Genomic DNA, 16,275 nt, shown 5'->3' on the forward strand with positions numbered 1-16,275 from the left:
TAACGTGTGAAGTTCGAGTTTTTGGTCACTTTTCGGTCGCATATCCACATCTCGACCGTTCAGTTTTTAGGTACTAGTGTATAGATCATCTATGCAAATTTTCAGCCAAATTGATGATCGTTAAGATATCTAACTCGCTTAAACCAATGAACGGACTGAATCTGTCAACCTGAACCGTACTAGCTTTAAGGAAGTTATCAATGCCTTAGCGATCATCATTTTGGCTGAAAATTTGCAGAGATGATCTATACACTAGTACCTAAAAACTGAACGGTCGAGATGTAGATATGCGACCGAAAAGTGACCAAAAACTCGAACTTCACACGTTAATTTCAAAGCGGAACTCCGCTCTGGATAGGATCTGTCTATATCTCTCTCTCTATATATATATATATATAAACACACACACACATATATATATATATAAAAGCGCGCGCCCGCGCGCGCACACACACACACACACACACACACATATATATATATATAAACACACACACACATATATGATATATTGATATATATATATATATATATATCTATATATATATATATATATATATCTATATAAACACACACAAAAATTGATAGTCCTTCACAATACTAGTTTGACATGCCAATTTATAAACATTAATAGGAATGACTCATTTTCACTACACATGCCAGTATTTTGCAGTTGAGCTTCATTCTACTTCGTTTCTCTCATACTTAAGAATTACTACATTCCACATAGCATGAATCACTATATTGTGTGTGTGTGGATAATGGTCATTCACTAATGGATCTAATGGATGTCTTTCTCCTTCAATTTAAGGGACCACACATGGAACACACTATGCATAGAACTTTGACAATGCAGACTCTAATTTGAAGGATTTTATGTGTATTATTTGACGATGCAATAGATACTTGACGATGCAAAATGTGTATTATTTAAGTATATAGTTATAAATCATAATATTCAAATCAAACATAATTAAGCTATTCACAAATCATATAGTCATCCTAACCCTACTCCCTAAACCCTAAACCCTAATTTCATTTTATTTTAAAACGCATTTTTATTTGGATAAACGGCAAACTGAAGGATTAGAGAGAAAGAAAAAGAAATTAGCGGGACCATTTGGGTTTTCAATTTTCATTGATCGAAGGCGGGGAGGAAAAAAAGAGGCGCTAATCCAAAGAAAAAAAAAAAAAACAAAGATCGAAAACCTAATATTAGGTGACTGAACTTTATCTTTTTCGCACTTTTCCATCTCTGACGGCGTTCTCTTCTCTTGAAGCTCCATCTCTGAATCAACCATCTTAGAAGCTCTCATATATGTAAGTAAGATTATATTCATCTTTCTTCCTCCCTGTATATCATTCTTGTATCGCTTGATTAATCAAGGTCTTTTTATTTTGTGCTAAATCTAAATGTGAGATGTCGTAGTTTATATAATCTGGTTTAATTTCAATTATACGCACTCTATTTGAATGCCCAATTCGATTTGAACTCACCCTATACATTGATTTTCTTCCTAGTCCAGGTCAAGGAGTTGTCGATACCAGGTCAATTCCAGCTTCTCTCTCGCTGCACTACCAATTGCTCTCTTATTCTGGGTTCGAATTGGGTCTGTGCTACCATATTTTAGTTCCACGTTTCAAGTTCGGGTCTCAACTTAATTCCACGAGGTCAGTTCGCATTCTCACTCTCTTATTTGGTGCCTGCATTTTGGGATTTCTGGTTTTGGTGTGGTTTGGGTGATTTGGTACTTTGGTGGATTAATTCTCAGTGACTAATGATAATTGGGTTATGGTATCCTTCTTGGTCTTCTTCTTCTTCACTAGTAGCTAGTACTAAAATGAAAATATAATATAAAGATTACTCCTTTACTAGTAGCAATTTAACACTGGCGACCCTTAAGTATAATCTAAAGACTACTCCTTGATTTTCAGCATTACTTTCTGGAGTTTGTTTAAAAGATTGATGACCAATATAACAAAGAATAGCAGATCTCTGTTTCATCGCCTATCACATAGGTATTGCATTCTAATATAATAAGTTCAGTTTGTCTCAGTTACTCAATGGAATCACATCATTTAGACTGATAAACTTCTCTACTTTGGCTTTCTGTTTTTTCTGATGATTATATTGGACTTTTGTAGTGGTAGTGGTTAATTTTGGAGTATAGTTTTATCAGTAGTTGTGTTCTAACTTTTGTGATAATTGTTTTTAGGCAATATTGGTGAAATTGATGAGAAATGTAGCAAATAGAATTTTGTTGTTATTGGAGACCAAGTGCTGCCATTGTTGATAGTTCCTAGTTTTCATTACATCAACATATTACTGTTGTTTAAGTGTCTTAATTTTCCATCTTAAGAAAAAGCTGCAGTTCTGTCTTATGACCCTTAAACTAGAGTTCTCTGAAAACTTTGATAGATGATCCATGGTCCTTAGTCCTCATGTCACTTTTGGTCCGAATTTCTTATTTATTTATTTATCCTTGGAATGGGATATGTCGGTACTTCTTCAGCATGATACTTTGTTGCTTTTACATGTCTTGCATTCATTACATTTTACAATGGATTTTGTCCATCTGATTTGTTGCCTGGCTAGTCAGTGAGAAGTTGAGCTTCATTTCCGAGCACTAAGTTTTGGGTTTTCCAGAGGGCAGGGGAAGTTTGCATTACTACCTCAAATGTCATGAGGGTCTCTTTTCTCCTTTTCAATCCCTAAGCAGTATTTCGTTTCAAGTCATGCATTTTCTTATTACAAACAGTTCTGAATGATTTCCAAGTTCCTTATTGGCATGTTTATTAGTTCGATCAACTTTTCATGAATATTCCCCTGATATGAAAGCTTGTGTATGTGCAGTATCATTATGAGGAATTTCGTGCTTGCTACGGTATCTTTTCTGCCAATTACATTCCAGTCAGAAAGTATGTTTCTGTGGATCCTGAAAGCTTATAATTTTTAGACATCCTATCTTTTCTGCCAATTATACGCACTCTATTTGAATACCAACTAATTTGAATTACATATTGCTGGTTGGAAGACCTCTCTAAAGGCCCTGTGGTTACAATGATATTGAAGAGTCTTGGTTGGTACTATAAGAGTCTTCCCTTGTTTCCATGCCGTATGAAGTGATTTTACTCCTGATATAAGGATCTTATGATTGGTTTCTTTTTTTTAATTTGTATAGCTATTGGATATTATGATAGGTAGGGAACAGTGAACCGGCATTGCATCTTTGCATTTCTTTTTGTTCTGAATTAGCATTGCTATTAAAGACAAGCTTTGATAAATCTCCGAATCTAGTTTGTGTCGTAGCTATTGCAAGTGTTTATGCTTTTTATAACCACCCTGCCCTTCTTGTTTGCAGAAGTTTATGTTGCCTCTTTATATAATGAAATTGCTTAGAAAAAATGGTGATAGAATTATTCATTTATAAACCGATTAATTTCTTGTAGTGGATGTTTCTTCCTAGCCCGCCTACTCAATTAATAATGCCAAATTTAAGTATAGCACTAAGTATATATATATAGATATTTTTCATTCCTGTATTTTGTTTCATTTTCCTTAACAGTAAATCATATTGCTTTATATGTTTCATTTGTAGAATGGTGTTGGGTGGTCAAAATTCAAAAGTGCAGCACTACATCTCTCAAATAGTTGGAGTTCTACACGTACAGATGGTTTCTTTTATTGTTCTAGACTATTATTGTGTATTTCACAATTTTGATGAGTATTCATTCACAAATGTTCAACTGTTCAAGTGTAGATGGTTTCTTTTATTGTGTATTTCACAATTTTGATGAGTATTAATTTACAAATGTTCAACTGTTCAAGTGTAGATGGTTTCTTTTACGTTTCTAGACTGTTATTTTGTATTTCACAGTTTTGATGAATATTCATTTACAAATTAAATCGCTAAAGGTTATACGACGATGGAAGTAAATTTCATCGCTATAGAACATAGTATCTACGACGATGAAAGTAAATTTCATCACTATAGATTATACAATCTATGATGATAAAAGTAAATTTCCTCGTTGTAGACCATATAACTTACATTGATAAATGTAAAGTTCCTCGTCATAGAGTACCTTTATCGATGAATTTTTTCTCGCTAAAAAGATACATATAGGACGATTGTAAATTTTCTCGTGGAAGATTGTTTACAGTGAGGAAAGACTTCCTCGCCAAAAGATACCTACAACGATGAAAATGTTTTTTTGAAATTTTTATTATTTATAATTTTTAAATGATAATTTTTCATTAGTGAGGAAATCATACATTTAGCAAGGAAATTTATTTTGTCAAGAAATGTATTTAACGACTATTTTCCAACGGTGAAACTTTTTTAATGAGGAAAAAATATGAGTTTAGGTGAGGAAATAAATTGTCGATAAAGAATATTGGCGAGAAAAATTATTTTCATCGCGAAAAAGGTTTCGAGAGGAAATAGGTTTTTCCTCGCGAAAACTTTTCTTGACCACCCTACTGCGAGGAACTGACGACCAAAATATTTTCCTCACGAAAACACTATGGCGAGGAAATTTCAATTTTCAGCTACAAATTTGTTCCTCGCAAATTAGCTTTTCTGTTGTAGTGGCTCCTAAGGCGAATCGAACCTTATTGAGCTTTAAAGATATTAGAGCCAACGGATTCCATGCGGAAACGCATAGTGAGAACGGAATAGAATTCCTTTGCATTACATCTAATGATTGCGGAAGAAAGCGCATCTTAGAGAAGCTTATGTGTCAATCTAGTGGACTTTATGTCACTACCATTCGACCTATTGAATCCAATAATATCATAAGAGAAGATCTCTTGGATTCAGACACATATTGGCTTTGGCATGACCGACTAGGACATCCTGGTCGTGATATGATGCTCCGTATACTAAAGACTTCACACGGACATCCATTCTTCAGAGTGAGAAGAAGCAAGAATCGAAAATTGATTCCAGGACTTAGCAAGACCGCAACAATTACAGCATCTGGAGCTACAGCCGTCTTGGGGCGCCATAAGGCCGCCCACGTCCCATGTGATGACGTCATTAATGGCGCCAACCATGAGCATGATGCCATGGTTGTTCCTCCTAGTGGCCATGACGCCACACACACCACTTTCCATGGCTCTAACGCCATAATGGGAGATGTAGTCACACACTTTGCTTCTAATAGCGCTACGGACGCTCAGGCCCAACCAAAATCCTCATTGGTTGCTTCTAAGGCCCCTCGCTCTTTCTGCAAAGCCTGTTCCTTCAGGAAATTAGGACCGAGACCGTCCTACGCAAAGGATCTCAAAATACTCATTCTGTTCTTACAAAGAATCCAAGGGGATATCTGTGGACCAATTCAACCATCATGCGGACCTTTTAAATACTTTATGGTATTGGTTGATGCGTCGACACGCTGGTCACATGTCGCGCTATTGTCCACTCGAAATGCTGCTTATGCTAAACTCCTCGCCCAGATTATTCGTCTACGGGCTCACTACCCTGACCATCCTATTAAGTCCATTCGACTTGATAATGCTGGGGAGTTTACATCGAAAACATTCGATGACTATTGCATGTCACTGGGGATTGATGTCGAACATCCAGTTCCCTATGTTCATACCCAAAATGGTCTCGCAGAAGCCGCTATCAAACGACTACAGATGATAGCACGGACATTGGTTATGCGCACCAATCTCTCTGTTTCTGCTTGGGGATATGCAATATTGCATGCAGCGACGCTAATTCGTCTACGACCCACTGCCACCCAATCTTACTCTGCGCTACAGCTAGTGATTGGGTACGAGCCTGATATCTCGCACTTACGCATTTTTGGGTGTGCCATTTATGTGCCTATTACGCCGCCACAGCGTACTAAGATGGGTCCACAACGACGAATGGGCATTTATGTTGGATATGAATCTCCAACAATCGTCCGCTACCTTGAACCCTTGACAGGCGATCTCTTTACCGCTAGATTTGCGGATTGTCACTTTGATGAGACAGTCTTCCCATCGTTAGGGGGAGATAAGAACACAAATGTTTAACAGGAACGACAGGAATTGTCGTGGTGTGTCCCCACTATGTCTCATCTCGATCCCCGTACCGCATAGTCTGAACTTGAAGTGCGAAGAATAATCAAGCTCCAGAACGTAGCAGACACTTTGCCTGATGCGTTTTCTGATGTTGCCAAAGTGACGAGATCACACATACCTGCTGCAAACGTGCCTGCAAGGATCGATGTCCCAAATACTGGACATCACGCCACTCCTGTGACATCAGGGGATGGCGCCATTGCCCAACATGGCAATGATGTGGCATCTATGGCCGCAGGTCCCGCAAGGAAGTGCAGTAGACCAATTGGTTCGAAGGATACTCGCCCTAGAAAGAGAGCAAATGAGGCACAAACAAATCCTTTGATCATCGATACTCAAAATCCGTCCTATGAGAATGTTCCGGATTATGGTTATGTCCATGAGACATCATTGGGGGACGCCTCAATGTCAGAACCTATCCCTGAGAATGTAGAGATCTCTGTTAATTACACTAGTGTACATGGGATGTGGGAAAGAAACTCCATCATCATTGATGATGTATTCGCGTATTCAGTGGCGCGTGAGATTATTGAGACCGATGACATCGAACCACGCTCCGTTGCTGAATGCCAGCGTAGAGCCGATTGGCCAAAGTGGAAAGATGCGATCCAGGCAGAACTTGATTCTCTAGCGAAAAGAAAGGTATTCGGACCAGTTGTACCAATACCACCCAACACCAAACCAGTTGGTCACAAATGGGTATTCGTTAGAAAGCGTAATGAGAAAATGAGATTGTAAGGTACAAAGCTCGCCTTGTGGCGCAAGGTTTCTCACAACACCCTGGAATCGACTACGAGGAGACCTATTCTCCCGTAATGGACGTCATTACGTTCCGCTACCTTGTCAGTTTGGTAGTTTCCGAAAAACTGAACATGCAGCTTATGGATGTGGTTACTGCGTATCTATATGGGGATCTAGAAACGGAAATATACATGAAGATTCTAGATGGAATTCAGTTACCCAAATCAAGTGGCTCTAGACCACAGAGCGCGTTTGCAATTAGATTGAAACGCTCACTATATGGATTGAAACAATCCGGACGGATGTGGTATAACCGTCTAAGTGACTACTTGGTTGGGAAGGGATATGTCAACAATGAACTATGCCTATGTGTGTTCATAAAAAGGACAAGTTCCGGATTTGCAATAGTAGCGGTTGTTAATGCTCAAGTCCGGCGGTAGCCGATTCCTTGTTTAACGCAGGTCCGGTGGGCGGACCGCTACTCCGAAGATTGGATGGTTGCTGTTTGCTGCAACACGATAGACAGAGCGTCAGAGGGAGACCGCGTTGGGCGGTCTTCAGTGCTCCGATGCCTAAGTCAGTCACTGTATATGGACAGCATAACAATAAATGAGTAGTAATTGCATAATTAATGAGGAGAGAGGAGAGAACCTTTTATAGTTGAGGAAGAGGTTGATCCTCCTCTTATTTCCGATGTGGGACTGATGTGCTTCGATTCCCAGTGTCTGGAGCTTCTGATGCTATCTTGACACGGCGTGTGGCGGCGCATCAACGGTGATCTAAGGGCTGTCCAGGGCTTAAGCGGTAGCCTGCCTGGCCGTGCCTTCGCAGGTCATCCCTTTGGTGGGAGTCGGTACCTCTGGTGGTACAATGAGCGTGGCCCATTATAGCTAATTATGCTCGTGCTGGCACATGTAGGTACAGCGGTTTATGTTGATGACATGAACATAATTGGCACCCTTAAAGAGTTAAGGGAAACCGCTGAACACTTGAAATCCAAGTTTGGGATGAAAGATCTTGGGAAAACACGGTTTTGCCTCGGTTTAGAACTTGAGCACCGTAGAGATGGTATCCTGATTCATCAATCAGCTTATACCCAAAAGATGCTTAGGCGTTTCAACACTGATAAGATTAAGCCTTCAAGCACCCCAATGGTCGTCCGTAGTCTTGATCCAAAGAAGGATCAATTTCGTCCAAAAGATGACGATGAAGATGTGCTAGAGGCGGAAGTGCCTTACCTAAGTGCAATAGGCGCATTATTGTACTTGGCACAATGCACAAGACCGGATATCTCATTCGCTGTGAACTTGCTAGCTAGATATAGCTCTGCGCCTACATGACGTCATTGGACTGGTGTTAAAGATATCTTTCGATACCTAAGTGGTACGATCGATATGGGCTTGTTCTATCCCTATAGAGAGAAGATGGATTCAGACCCATCAAGTGCCAGGGACGCCACACATAGTGGACCGCGTTCCCTCTCCCCATCCCAAAACGATATAAGTGTTTTGGAAGGTTTTGCTGATACTGGGTACCTCTCCGACCCACACAAAGGTCGCTCCCAAACTGGATATGTTTTCACCATGGGAAAGACCGTGATATCGTGGAGGTCTACAAAGCAGACCTTAGTCGCTACCTCTTCGAATCATGCAGAGATTATTGCTCTTCACGAAGCAGTTCGTGAATGTATATAGCTTCGATCCATAGTTACGCATGTTAGAAGCAATTGTGGTTTGAAGTCTACCACAGATGAGCCAACGAGCATTTATGAGGATAATGCTGCTTGCATTGAACAAATGAAGCAAGGCTACATCAAAGACGACAACACCAAGCATATATCGCCCAAATTCTTCTACAATCAGCAACAACAGAAGTTCCTCAAGATCAAAGTGAACCAGGTTCGATCTGAGGACAATGTGGCAGACTTGTTTACTAAGTCATTGCCCAAATCCACATTCGAGAAACATGTGGCAAGAATTGGCTTGCGGAAATTATCTGAACTCCCATGATCATAGTCATTAGGGGGAGGCGCAGACATCAGGGGGAGATGTCTACATGCTCGTCTCAAATCGTGAAGGGTGTGTTGTGCTCTTTTTCCCCTTCGACCGAGGTTATTTTTGTCCCACTGGGTTTTTGTTACTCGGCCAGGTTTTTAACGAGACAATGAGAGAAGCACCGCGTTTGGGCAACACAAGGGGGAGTGTTCAAGGAAAACCTAATTTGTGTTTAGCCCAAACTCTAGGTTACTTGACCTAGTGGTAATAGGGTTCATTTAGAAGGATCTAGATTCCTAATCAATGTATGATTACTTTCCTTGTATGATTGAGATTCTATGCATTGTAATCCTCTATATAAAGAGGCCCCTATTATCAATGAGAAGACATAGCGAATTTCTCTCAATTTCTGATTCCCTAAAACAGAAATTGGTTTTTTATTTGGCCTTTTTATTTAATTTGGAGTAATGTACTTTTGATTCAACATATTTTACCAAACACCCTTAGTTGCATGAATTTGCAAGTGCGTGTGATTGTAATAGAGTGCACAAGCCCTTAATTAGCTCAAACTTATACTATTTCGGGATACTATACATTAATACAAGCTCAACTTGAACAACTTATATTTTGAGTTCCTATAAAGATCATATATGTATATATACACACACGTAAAAATATATAACCAACCAAGTCTGAATTCAAAAACAATTTGCTTCATCTACTGCGATGAAACAAAAAGATGAATAAGTATTTGATAAACCATTGAAATAATTGCAATAATATTAAATGAATATATGAATGTGAACTTAATTATGTAATAAGTTTGACTAATTGATACGCAAGCAATTGGTATTCCCATTGCTCGTGGAGCCAAAATTGTAACTACTTCTGCAGTAATTTTTGTAGGGAAAATTATATTTGTAGTTATTTCTTATTTGTATATTAATTTAAATTTTTTTTTCACCCCGCTGCACACCTGCATGATCCTCACTAAATTTTAAGTAATATTATTGATTCAGACCATCACATGACATCTGAGACCATAAAATAATTACTCTGTAAATCGATCTCTCTGTATAGCCTGTAACTCTTGATACTCTGTGATTAATCGATCTGTACGTACCTCGACCAATTACCAACCATAACAGTCTCTGACAATGGTTTTGGCAACCCGCCAATAGATGCTGCAGTAGCAAAATTATTGACTCTCCACGCACATAATTAGTAAGTTTTCCTTTTTCTTCGTTACGGTTTATATATATTCAACCCAAGACAAAAAGGATATATATGAAGTCCACATACAGATTGGAAGAATTAATGACGTACACCAATACTAGCCTCACCTATACAAGCACACACTGCACACCCGAGAAGAAAAGGATGGCCATTGCCAGAAGTTTTTAACTCGTTTTAATAGTTCTGTATCGATTAGCAAACAAAGAAAGAAATGAGTCGGTGCCCAAGAAAATTGTTCATCAGAGTTACTAGTGGCATTGGATATTCACAATATTTATCATGTTTCTAGAGCGGCTAATATGGCGACTCATGCTGTTGCTGGAGTTGTAACCTAGGGTAATGGACGAAGTAATTGGTTAGGGGTTGGGCATTCTTGGCTCATGGATGACATTTGTAATATTGACAGACCCATAACTGGTTCTTTTTATAAAGAAAAGAGTAGGGAGTTCTTGTGTACCGCCGATTATTTTCATGTCTTATAATTTTGGTTAGTTTGAATAAAACTTTTCCATTCTCCAAAACCAAAAAAATAAAAAATACAAAAATACAAAAGGGATATCTATGAAGTCCACATACAGATTGGAAGAATTAATGGCGTACACCAATACTAGCCTCACCTATACAACTATACAAGCACACCCGGGAAGAAAATAAAGATGGCCATTGTCAGAAATTTTCAACTCGTTTTAATAGTTCTGTATCGATTAGCAAACAAAGAAAGAAATGAGTCGGTGCCCAAGAAAAATTATGGTTCGACCAAGTAAGGTCAAAGAACCCACTTCAGATCGACCACGGAAAAGTAAATGCAGTCCAATCAATATGAACAATTAATATCACAATCTAACCAGCAGCTCCGGTAACTAGCTTCCACCTTCATTCGTTATATTGTGTACGTGTGTCTATATATATAAGTGTGTGCATACACACATATTTTAGTACAGAACTACAGAAGAGAGAGCAACATAGCTTAATATAAGCTTAGCTTGAAGAAGATGGGAAGGCTACTTTGGGTGGTGCAGAAGCCGGTATATTTTCTGGGGAGGCAATGGAACGGTGTCGACATAGCTAGTGTTTTCACCCTTACTGCTATACATCTCCTTGCTCTTCTGGCGCCATTTTACTTCACCTGGTCTGCATTTTGGTTGGCGGTAGCACTCTACTATGTCACCGGTGTGGGAGTAACTCTATCTTTCCATAGAAATCTCGCCCACAAAAGCTTCAAGCTTCCCAAATGGCTCGAATACTTCTTCGCCTATTGTGCCGTTCATTCACTTCAGGTTCATCCGTACCCTAGGTTTAATTTTTTTTTTTTTTTCATATTACGTATTTCACATCAGAAAATGTGAAGCTTTTTCTGTAATTTATAAAGTTATGGAGTTGGTTTTCGGTTTTATAGGGAAGTCCTCTTGAATGGGTTAGCTCGCACAGGAGTCACCACCAGTTTACGGACACCCTGAGCGATCCTCATACCCCTCTTAAGGGTTTCTGGTTTAGTCACATTGGTTGGATCTTTGATTTTCGTAAACGTTTTGGAAGTGTACGTATAAATTTCTTATTCGATCTCCTCACTCACTGTTTCCAGTACAAATAAGAGTTGAGTTTTTCTTTTTCTTTTTTGGTTGAACTAACAAGTACTTAAGAATCATTAACTTAAATTGTGCAGTATGATGGACGGCTATTCAATGTTGCAGATATGAAAAAACAAAGCTACTATAAGTTTCTTCACTACACGTACCCTTATCACTGTATTGCTTGTGGAGTTGTACTCTATCGCATAGGAGAGATGCCCTATTTAGTTTGGGCACTGGTAATAGAATTTCTCTTACCTTTTCTAATTTCTACATGCATCATCCTTTCTATTTAACCAATAGTTAACTGTTGCTTATCTGTTTATTTATTTATTATTATTTGTAGGCTGTGAGAACGGTATTTTTTCTCCATGTAACTTTTTCAATAAATTCTATTTGCCACATATGGGGAAACCAAGTATGGGATACTGGTGATTTGTCCAAAAATAACTGGTAATTAATAGTATTACATATTGTAGTTTCACCTATGTATATCGTTCATGTATATGTTTCTCAATGATTAATATAATGAATTTTAATAAATTGTGTTGTTTAGGTTATTTGGATTGCTAGCTCATGGAGAAGGTTGGCACAATAACCACCATGCTTTTGAGTACTCAGCTCGACAAGGTTTTGAGTGGTGGCAAATTGATATTACTTGGTATCTGATAAGGTTTCTTGAAATTTTTGGTTTGGCAACGGATGTTAAGCTCCCGACTGAGCTTCAGAAGAACCGAAAAGCTTTATCAAACAAAGCCAGTAGCATGGAGCAGGAGGGAAGGTTCGAAACAAAAGTGAAATGATTCAAGGGAAACCTAGCTGCTCAGATATATTTTGATATAAGCATATGAGTGCATTGTGTTATTTATATTTTGTATTATAACATTGCTTTTTATTCTCTGTGATCGATATAATATATATATATATATATATATATATATATATATATATATATTGAAAACTATATCTTCTTTGGTGAGTACTATTTACCAAGTGGAAATCAGTCTGCAAATTAATATTGATCGAGTTTATCGTTCTCATGAATCCAGTAAGCTCGCGTTGATTTTTTTTTTTCTTTTTCTTCTTCTTCTTCTGTAAAGAGATATAGATCAGACTCAATCTCAGCTACGCAGTTATAATTACCAGACATATCGTACCCACTTCAGAAGCAAAATAAATATCACATGCATGCTCTGATAGTTGCCTACAAAACACTGTGCACTCTACCAAAGTCAGTATTTAGTATTGTTCATAGGCCCATGTGGCCATGTCCGTGCAATAACTATAGCTAATAAGTTTCTTTGCCAGAAATGCATTGATTGTTGTTAACTTGTTATCAAAGATGAATAACTAACTTCTGCTCCTCAATCATCGGTTGATTTATATTCATCGATCTTAGTTAGAAGGGTAAGTTTTGGAATAGAAATGAGTCAAATGACTAAACATTTGGGCAGTTCGATCATTGAAAATTATTCTATGTACCGACGGTGTAAGTGACCCAACGCTTATACCATTTACTATGACTCCAAGCATCAACTGATTGAATAAAAGTTGGCAAACAGACCGACAAGCAATACTTGCAATTCATCAAAATTCATTTTCCAAGAGTGGTTCATTGTAATTGAACCCTAACACGTCATAAAAATCCTCAATTACTTAATTGTTATTAAAAGTCGTTCAAAAAAAATATTGTATATATAGTTTCCGACCACCTTATTTTAATGATTTGAATACGGGAAAATACTTTGGATGTATATTTTATCGGCTTTTGTAATTGAAAATATTGCATAGTACATTATCTGGACTGTAGAGTATGCGGGTTCTCCCATTGTTGGATTGGTAAGAGAGTCCATCTTGCGGTGAAATAATCCAAACTTAAGCATAATTTGGAGTAACCTAAATAGAAGGTCTCATGAATATGCATCATATTTATGTGCAACTGGTTTTTTTTGCAATTTTGCTGTTATCTTCATTTGAGTAAATGCAAAGTCACATCACTTTAACATTAAACGTAATCCAAAACTTTGAAATTGGTTTTTTATTTTCGTTTTTTTATTTGGCCTTTTTATTTAATTTGGAGTAATGTACTTTTGATTCAACATATTTTACCAAACATGCTTAGTTGGTTGAATTTGCAAGTGTGTGTGATTGTAATAGAGTGCATAAGCCCTTAGCTCCTCAAGCTTCACAGTACAAACTTATACTATTTCCGGATACTACACATTAATACAAGCTCATCTTGAACCGCTTATATTTTGAGTTCCTATAAAGATCATATATATATGCATAAAAATATATAACCAACCAAGTCTGAATTCCAAAACTATCTACTGCGATGAAACAAAAAGATGAATAAGTATTTGATAAACCATTGAAATTAATAATTGCAATAATATTAAGGCAAAATAGTCAAATTACCCCCTGACTTTTCTCATGGTTGTTGATTTACCCCCTGACATTTCAATTTTGATTATCTACACTCTTACTTTTCTAATTGTTGCCGATTTACACCCTATCGTTATTTTTTAGACTTTCCATCCAATTTTCTATTAACATAGTTAGTACGTGAGGGCTTTTTCATCTTTTTAACTATCACCTGAAAAAAATTAAACAAACCAATACATCATTAAAGAAATAAATAAAAAACACAAAACTGTTCTTCATTGAAAGAAGGAAAAAAAAAAAAAAAACTTGCCACTTTGTCGCTTCTTCCTTGTCCATGTCTTCTTCTTCACTCCCTTTATTCCAAGATTGGTTGTTAGCTTACAGCTGATCGCTTAATTAAGAGGAGAGGATGGGGGGGGAGGGGAGAAACAGTTGTGGGAGACGAATAGCAGTATTTTTATTTTTATTTTTTAACAAAGTAGTTTTGTATTTTTTTTCTTGACTTATTAATATATGAGGGTAATATTGGAAGATTAGAGGCAAAAAATTTATAGTTGGCCGGGTTGTACTAAGATTTTTGTTCAGTACAAATAGCAACACATTTTTTTTGGGTGATAATTGCAGAGCCGAAAAGACCCTCACGTGCTAACCAACTTAACGGAGAAATTAGATGGAAAATCTAAAATTTAACCATAGGGTGTAAATTGGCAACATTTAGAAAAGTGAGGGTGTAAATAATCAAAATTGAAATATCATGGGGTAAATCGGCAGTCATTAGAAAAGTTATGGGGTAATTTGACTATTTTGCTTAATATTAAATGAATATATGAATGTGAACTTAATTATGTAATAAGTTGACTAATTGATACGCTAGCAATTGGTATCATCATTGCTCGTGGAGCCAAAATTGTAACTACTTCTGCATTAATACCTGTAGGGAAAAGTATAATATGATCCCAGACCATAGCACACTTGATGGTCCGAATTAATGTCATTGGTCCGTATGATTTGTAGTTATATCTTATTTGTCTATTAATTTAATTTTTTTTTCACCCCGCTGCACACCTGCATGATCCTCACTAAATTTTAAATAATATTATTGGTTCGGACCATCACATGATATCTGAGACCATAAAATAATTACTCTGTAAATCGATCTCTCTATATAGCCTACAACTCTTGATACTCTGTGATTGATCGATCTGTACCACCACCAACCATAACAGTCTAAAAATGGTTTTGGCCACCCGCCAATAGATGCTGCAGTAGCAAAATTATTGACTCCACGCACATAATTAGTAAGTTTTCCTTTTTCTTCGTTACGGTTTATATATATTCAACCCAAGACAAAAAGGATATATATGAAGTCCACATACAGATTGGAAGAATTAATGACGTACACCAATACTAGCCTCACCTATACAAGCACACCTGAGAAGAAAAAGATGGCCATTGCCAGAAATTTTCAACTCGTTTTAATAGTTCTGTATCGATTAGCAAACAAAGAAAGAAATGAGTCGGTGCCCAGGAAAAAAATTCATAGAGAGTTACTAGTGGCATTGGATATTCACAATATTCATCATGTTCCTAGAGTGGCTAAAATGGCGGCTCATGCTGTTGTTGGAGTTGTAGCCCGGGGTAGTAGGCGGAGTAGTTGATTAGGGGTTGGGACTTTTTGGCTCGTGGATGTCATTGGTAATGACGGATCCATAACTGGTTCTTTTTATAGAGAGGAGAGTGGGAAGCTCTTGTCCACCACGGTCATTCCCATATTTTATAAGTTTGGTTAGTTTAAATAAAACTTTTTCATTCTCCAAAAAAAAAAAGAAAAAAAAGAAGGATATATATGAAGTCCACATACAGATTGGAAGAATTAATGACGTACACCAATACTAGCCTCACCTGTACAAGCACACCCGAGAAGAAAAAGATGGCCATTGCCAGAAATTTTCAACTCGTTTTAATAGTTCTGTACCTGATTAGCAAACAAAGAAAGAAATGAGTCGGTGCCCAAGAATTTTATGGTTCGACTAAGTAAGGTCAAAGAACGCACTTGACATCGACCACGGAAAAGTAAATGCAGCCCAATCAATATGAACAATTAATATCAACTCGTTTTATTGGGCTATGAACAATTAATAGCCCAATCAACTCGTTTTAATCTGACTAGCAGCTCCCGTAACAAGCTTCCACCTTCATTCGTTATATTGTGTGTCTATATATATGTGCGCGCACACATATTTTTAGTACAGAACTACAGAAGAGAGAGAAA

General features: G+C 37.5%; 1 protein-coding gene across 2 annotated transcripts; it reads left to right on the forward strand.

The window, feature by feature from the left end:
• The first annotated feature begins 9,936 nt into the window (after positions 1-9,936).
• On the forward strand, positions 9,937-12,520 carry LOC112179464 (palmitoyl-monogalactosyldiacylglycerol delta-7 desaturase, chloroplastic). 2 transcript variants are annotated; one of them, XM_024317883.2, is made up of 6 exons: positions 9,937-10,038; positions 10,992-11,327; positions 11,447-11,587; positions 11,714-11,857; positions 11,965-12,071; positions 12,175-12,520. In XM_024317883.2, the coding sequence occupies exons 2-6, from the start codon at positions 11,043-11,045 to the stop codon at positions 12,419-12,421; spliced, it is 924 nt and encodes a 307-aa protein (XP_024173651.1). In that variant the 5' UTR covers positions 9,937-10,038; positions 10,992-11,042; the 3' UTR covers positions 12,422-12,520. The 2 variants fall into 2 exon arrangements, with proteins under 2 accessions (XP_024173651.1, XP_040366205.1); XM_040510271.1 differs by lacking the exon at positions 9,937-10,038 and having other exon boundaries at positions 10,518-11,327.
• Positions 12,521-16,275: the final 3,755 nt, after the last annotated feature.

This window comes from Rosa chinensis, chromosome 7 (assembly GCF_002994745.2).
Source record: "Rosa chinensis cultivar Old Blush chromosome 7, RchiOBHm-V2, whole genome shotgun sequence".
Taxonomy (NCBI): domain Eukaryota; kingdom Viridiplantae; phylum Streptophyta; class Magnoliopsida; order Rosales; family Rosaceae; genus Rosa; species Rosa chinensis.

Bases quoted from the DNA above. Each gene is read 5' to 3' on its own strand.
- LOC112179464 (XM_024317883.2), top strand. From the start codon at position 11,043: ATGGGAAGGCTACTTTGGGTGGTGCAGAAGCCGGTATATTTTCTGGGG. The intron at 11,328-11,446 runs GTTCATCCGTAC...TCGGTTTTATAG, and splicing joins GTGCCGTTCATTCACTTCAG to GGAAGTCCTCTTGAATGGGT. The intron at 11,588-11,713 runs GTACGTATAAAT...TAAATTGTGCAG, and splicing joins TTCGTAAACGTTTTGGAAGT to TATGATGGACGGCTATTCAA.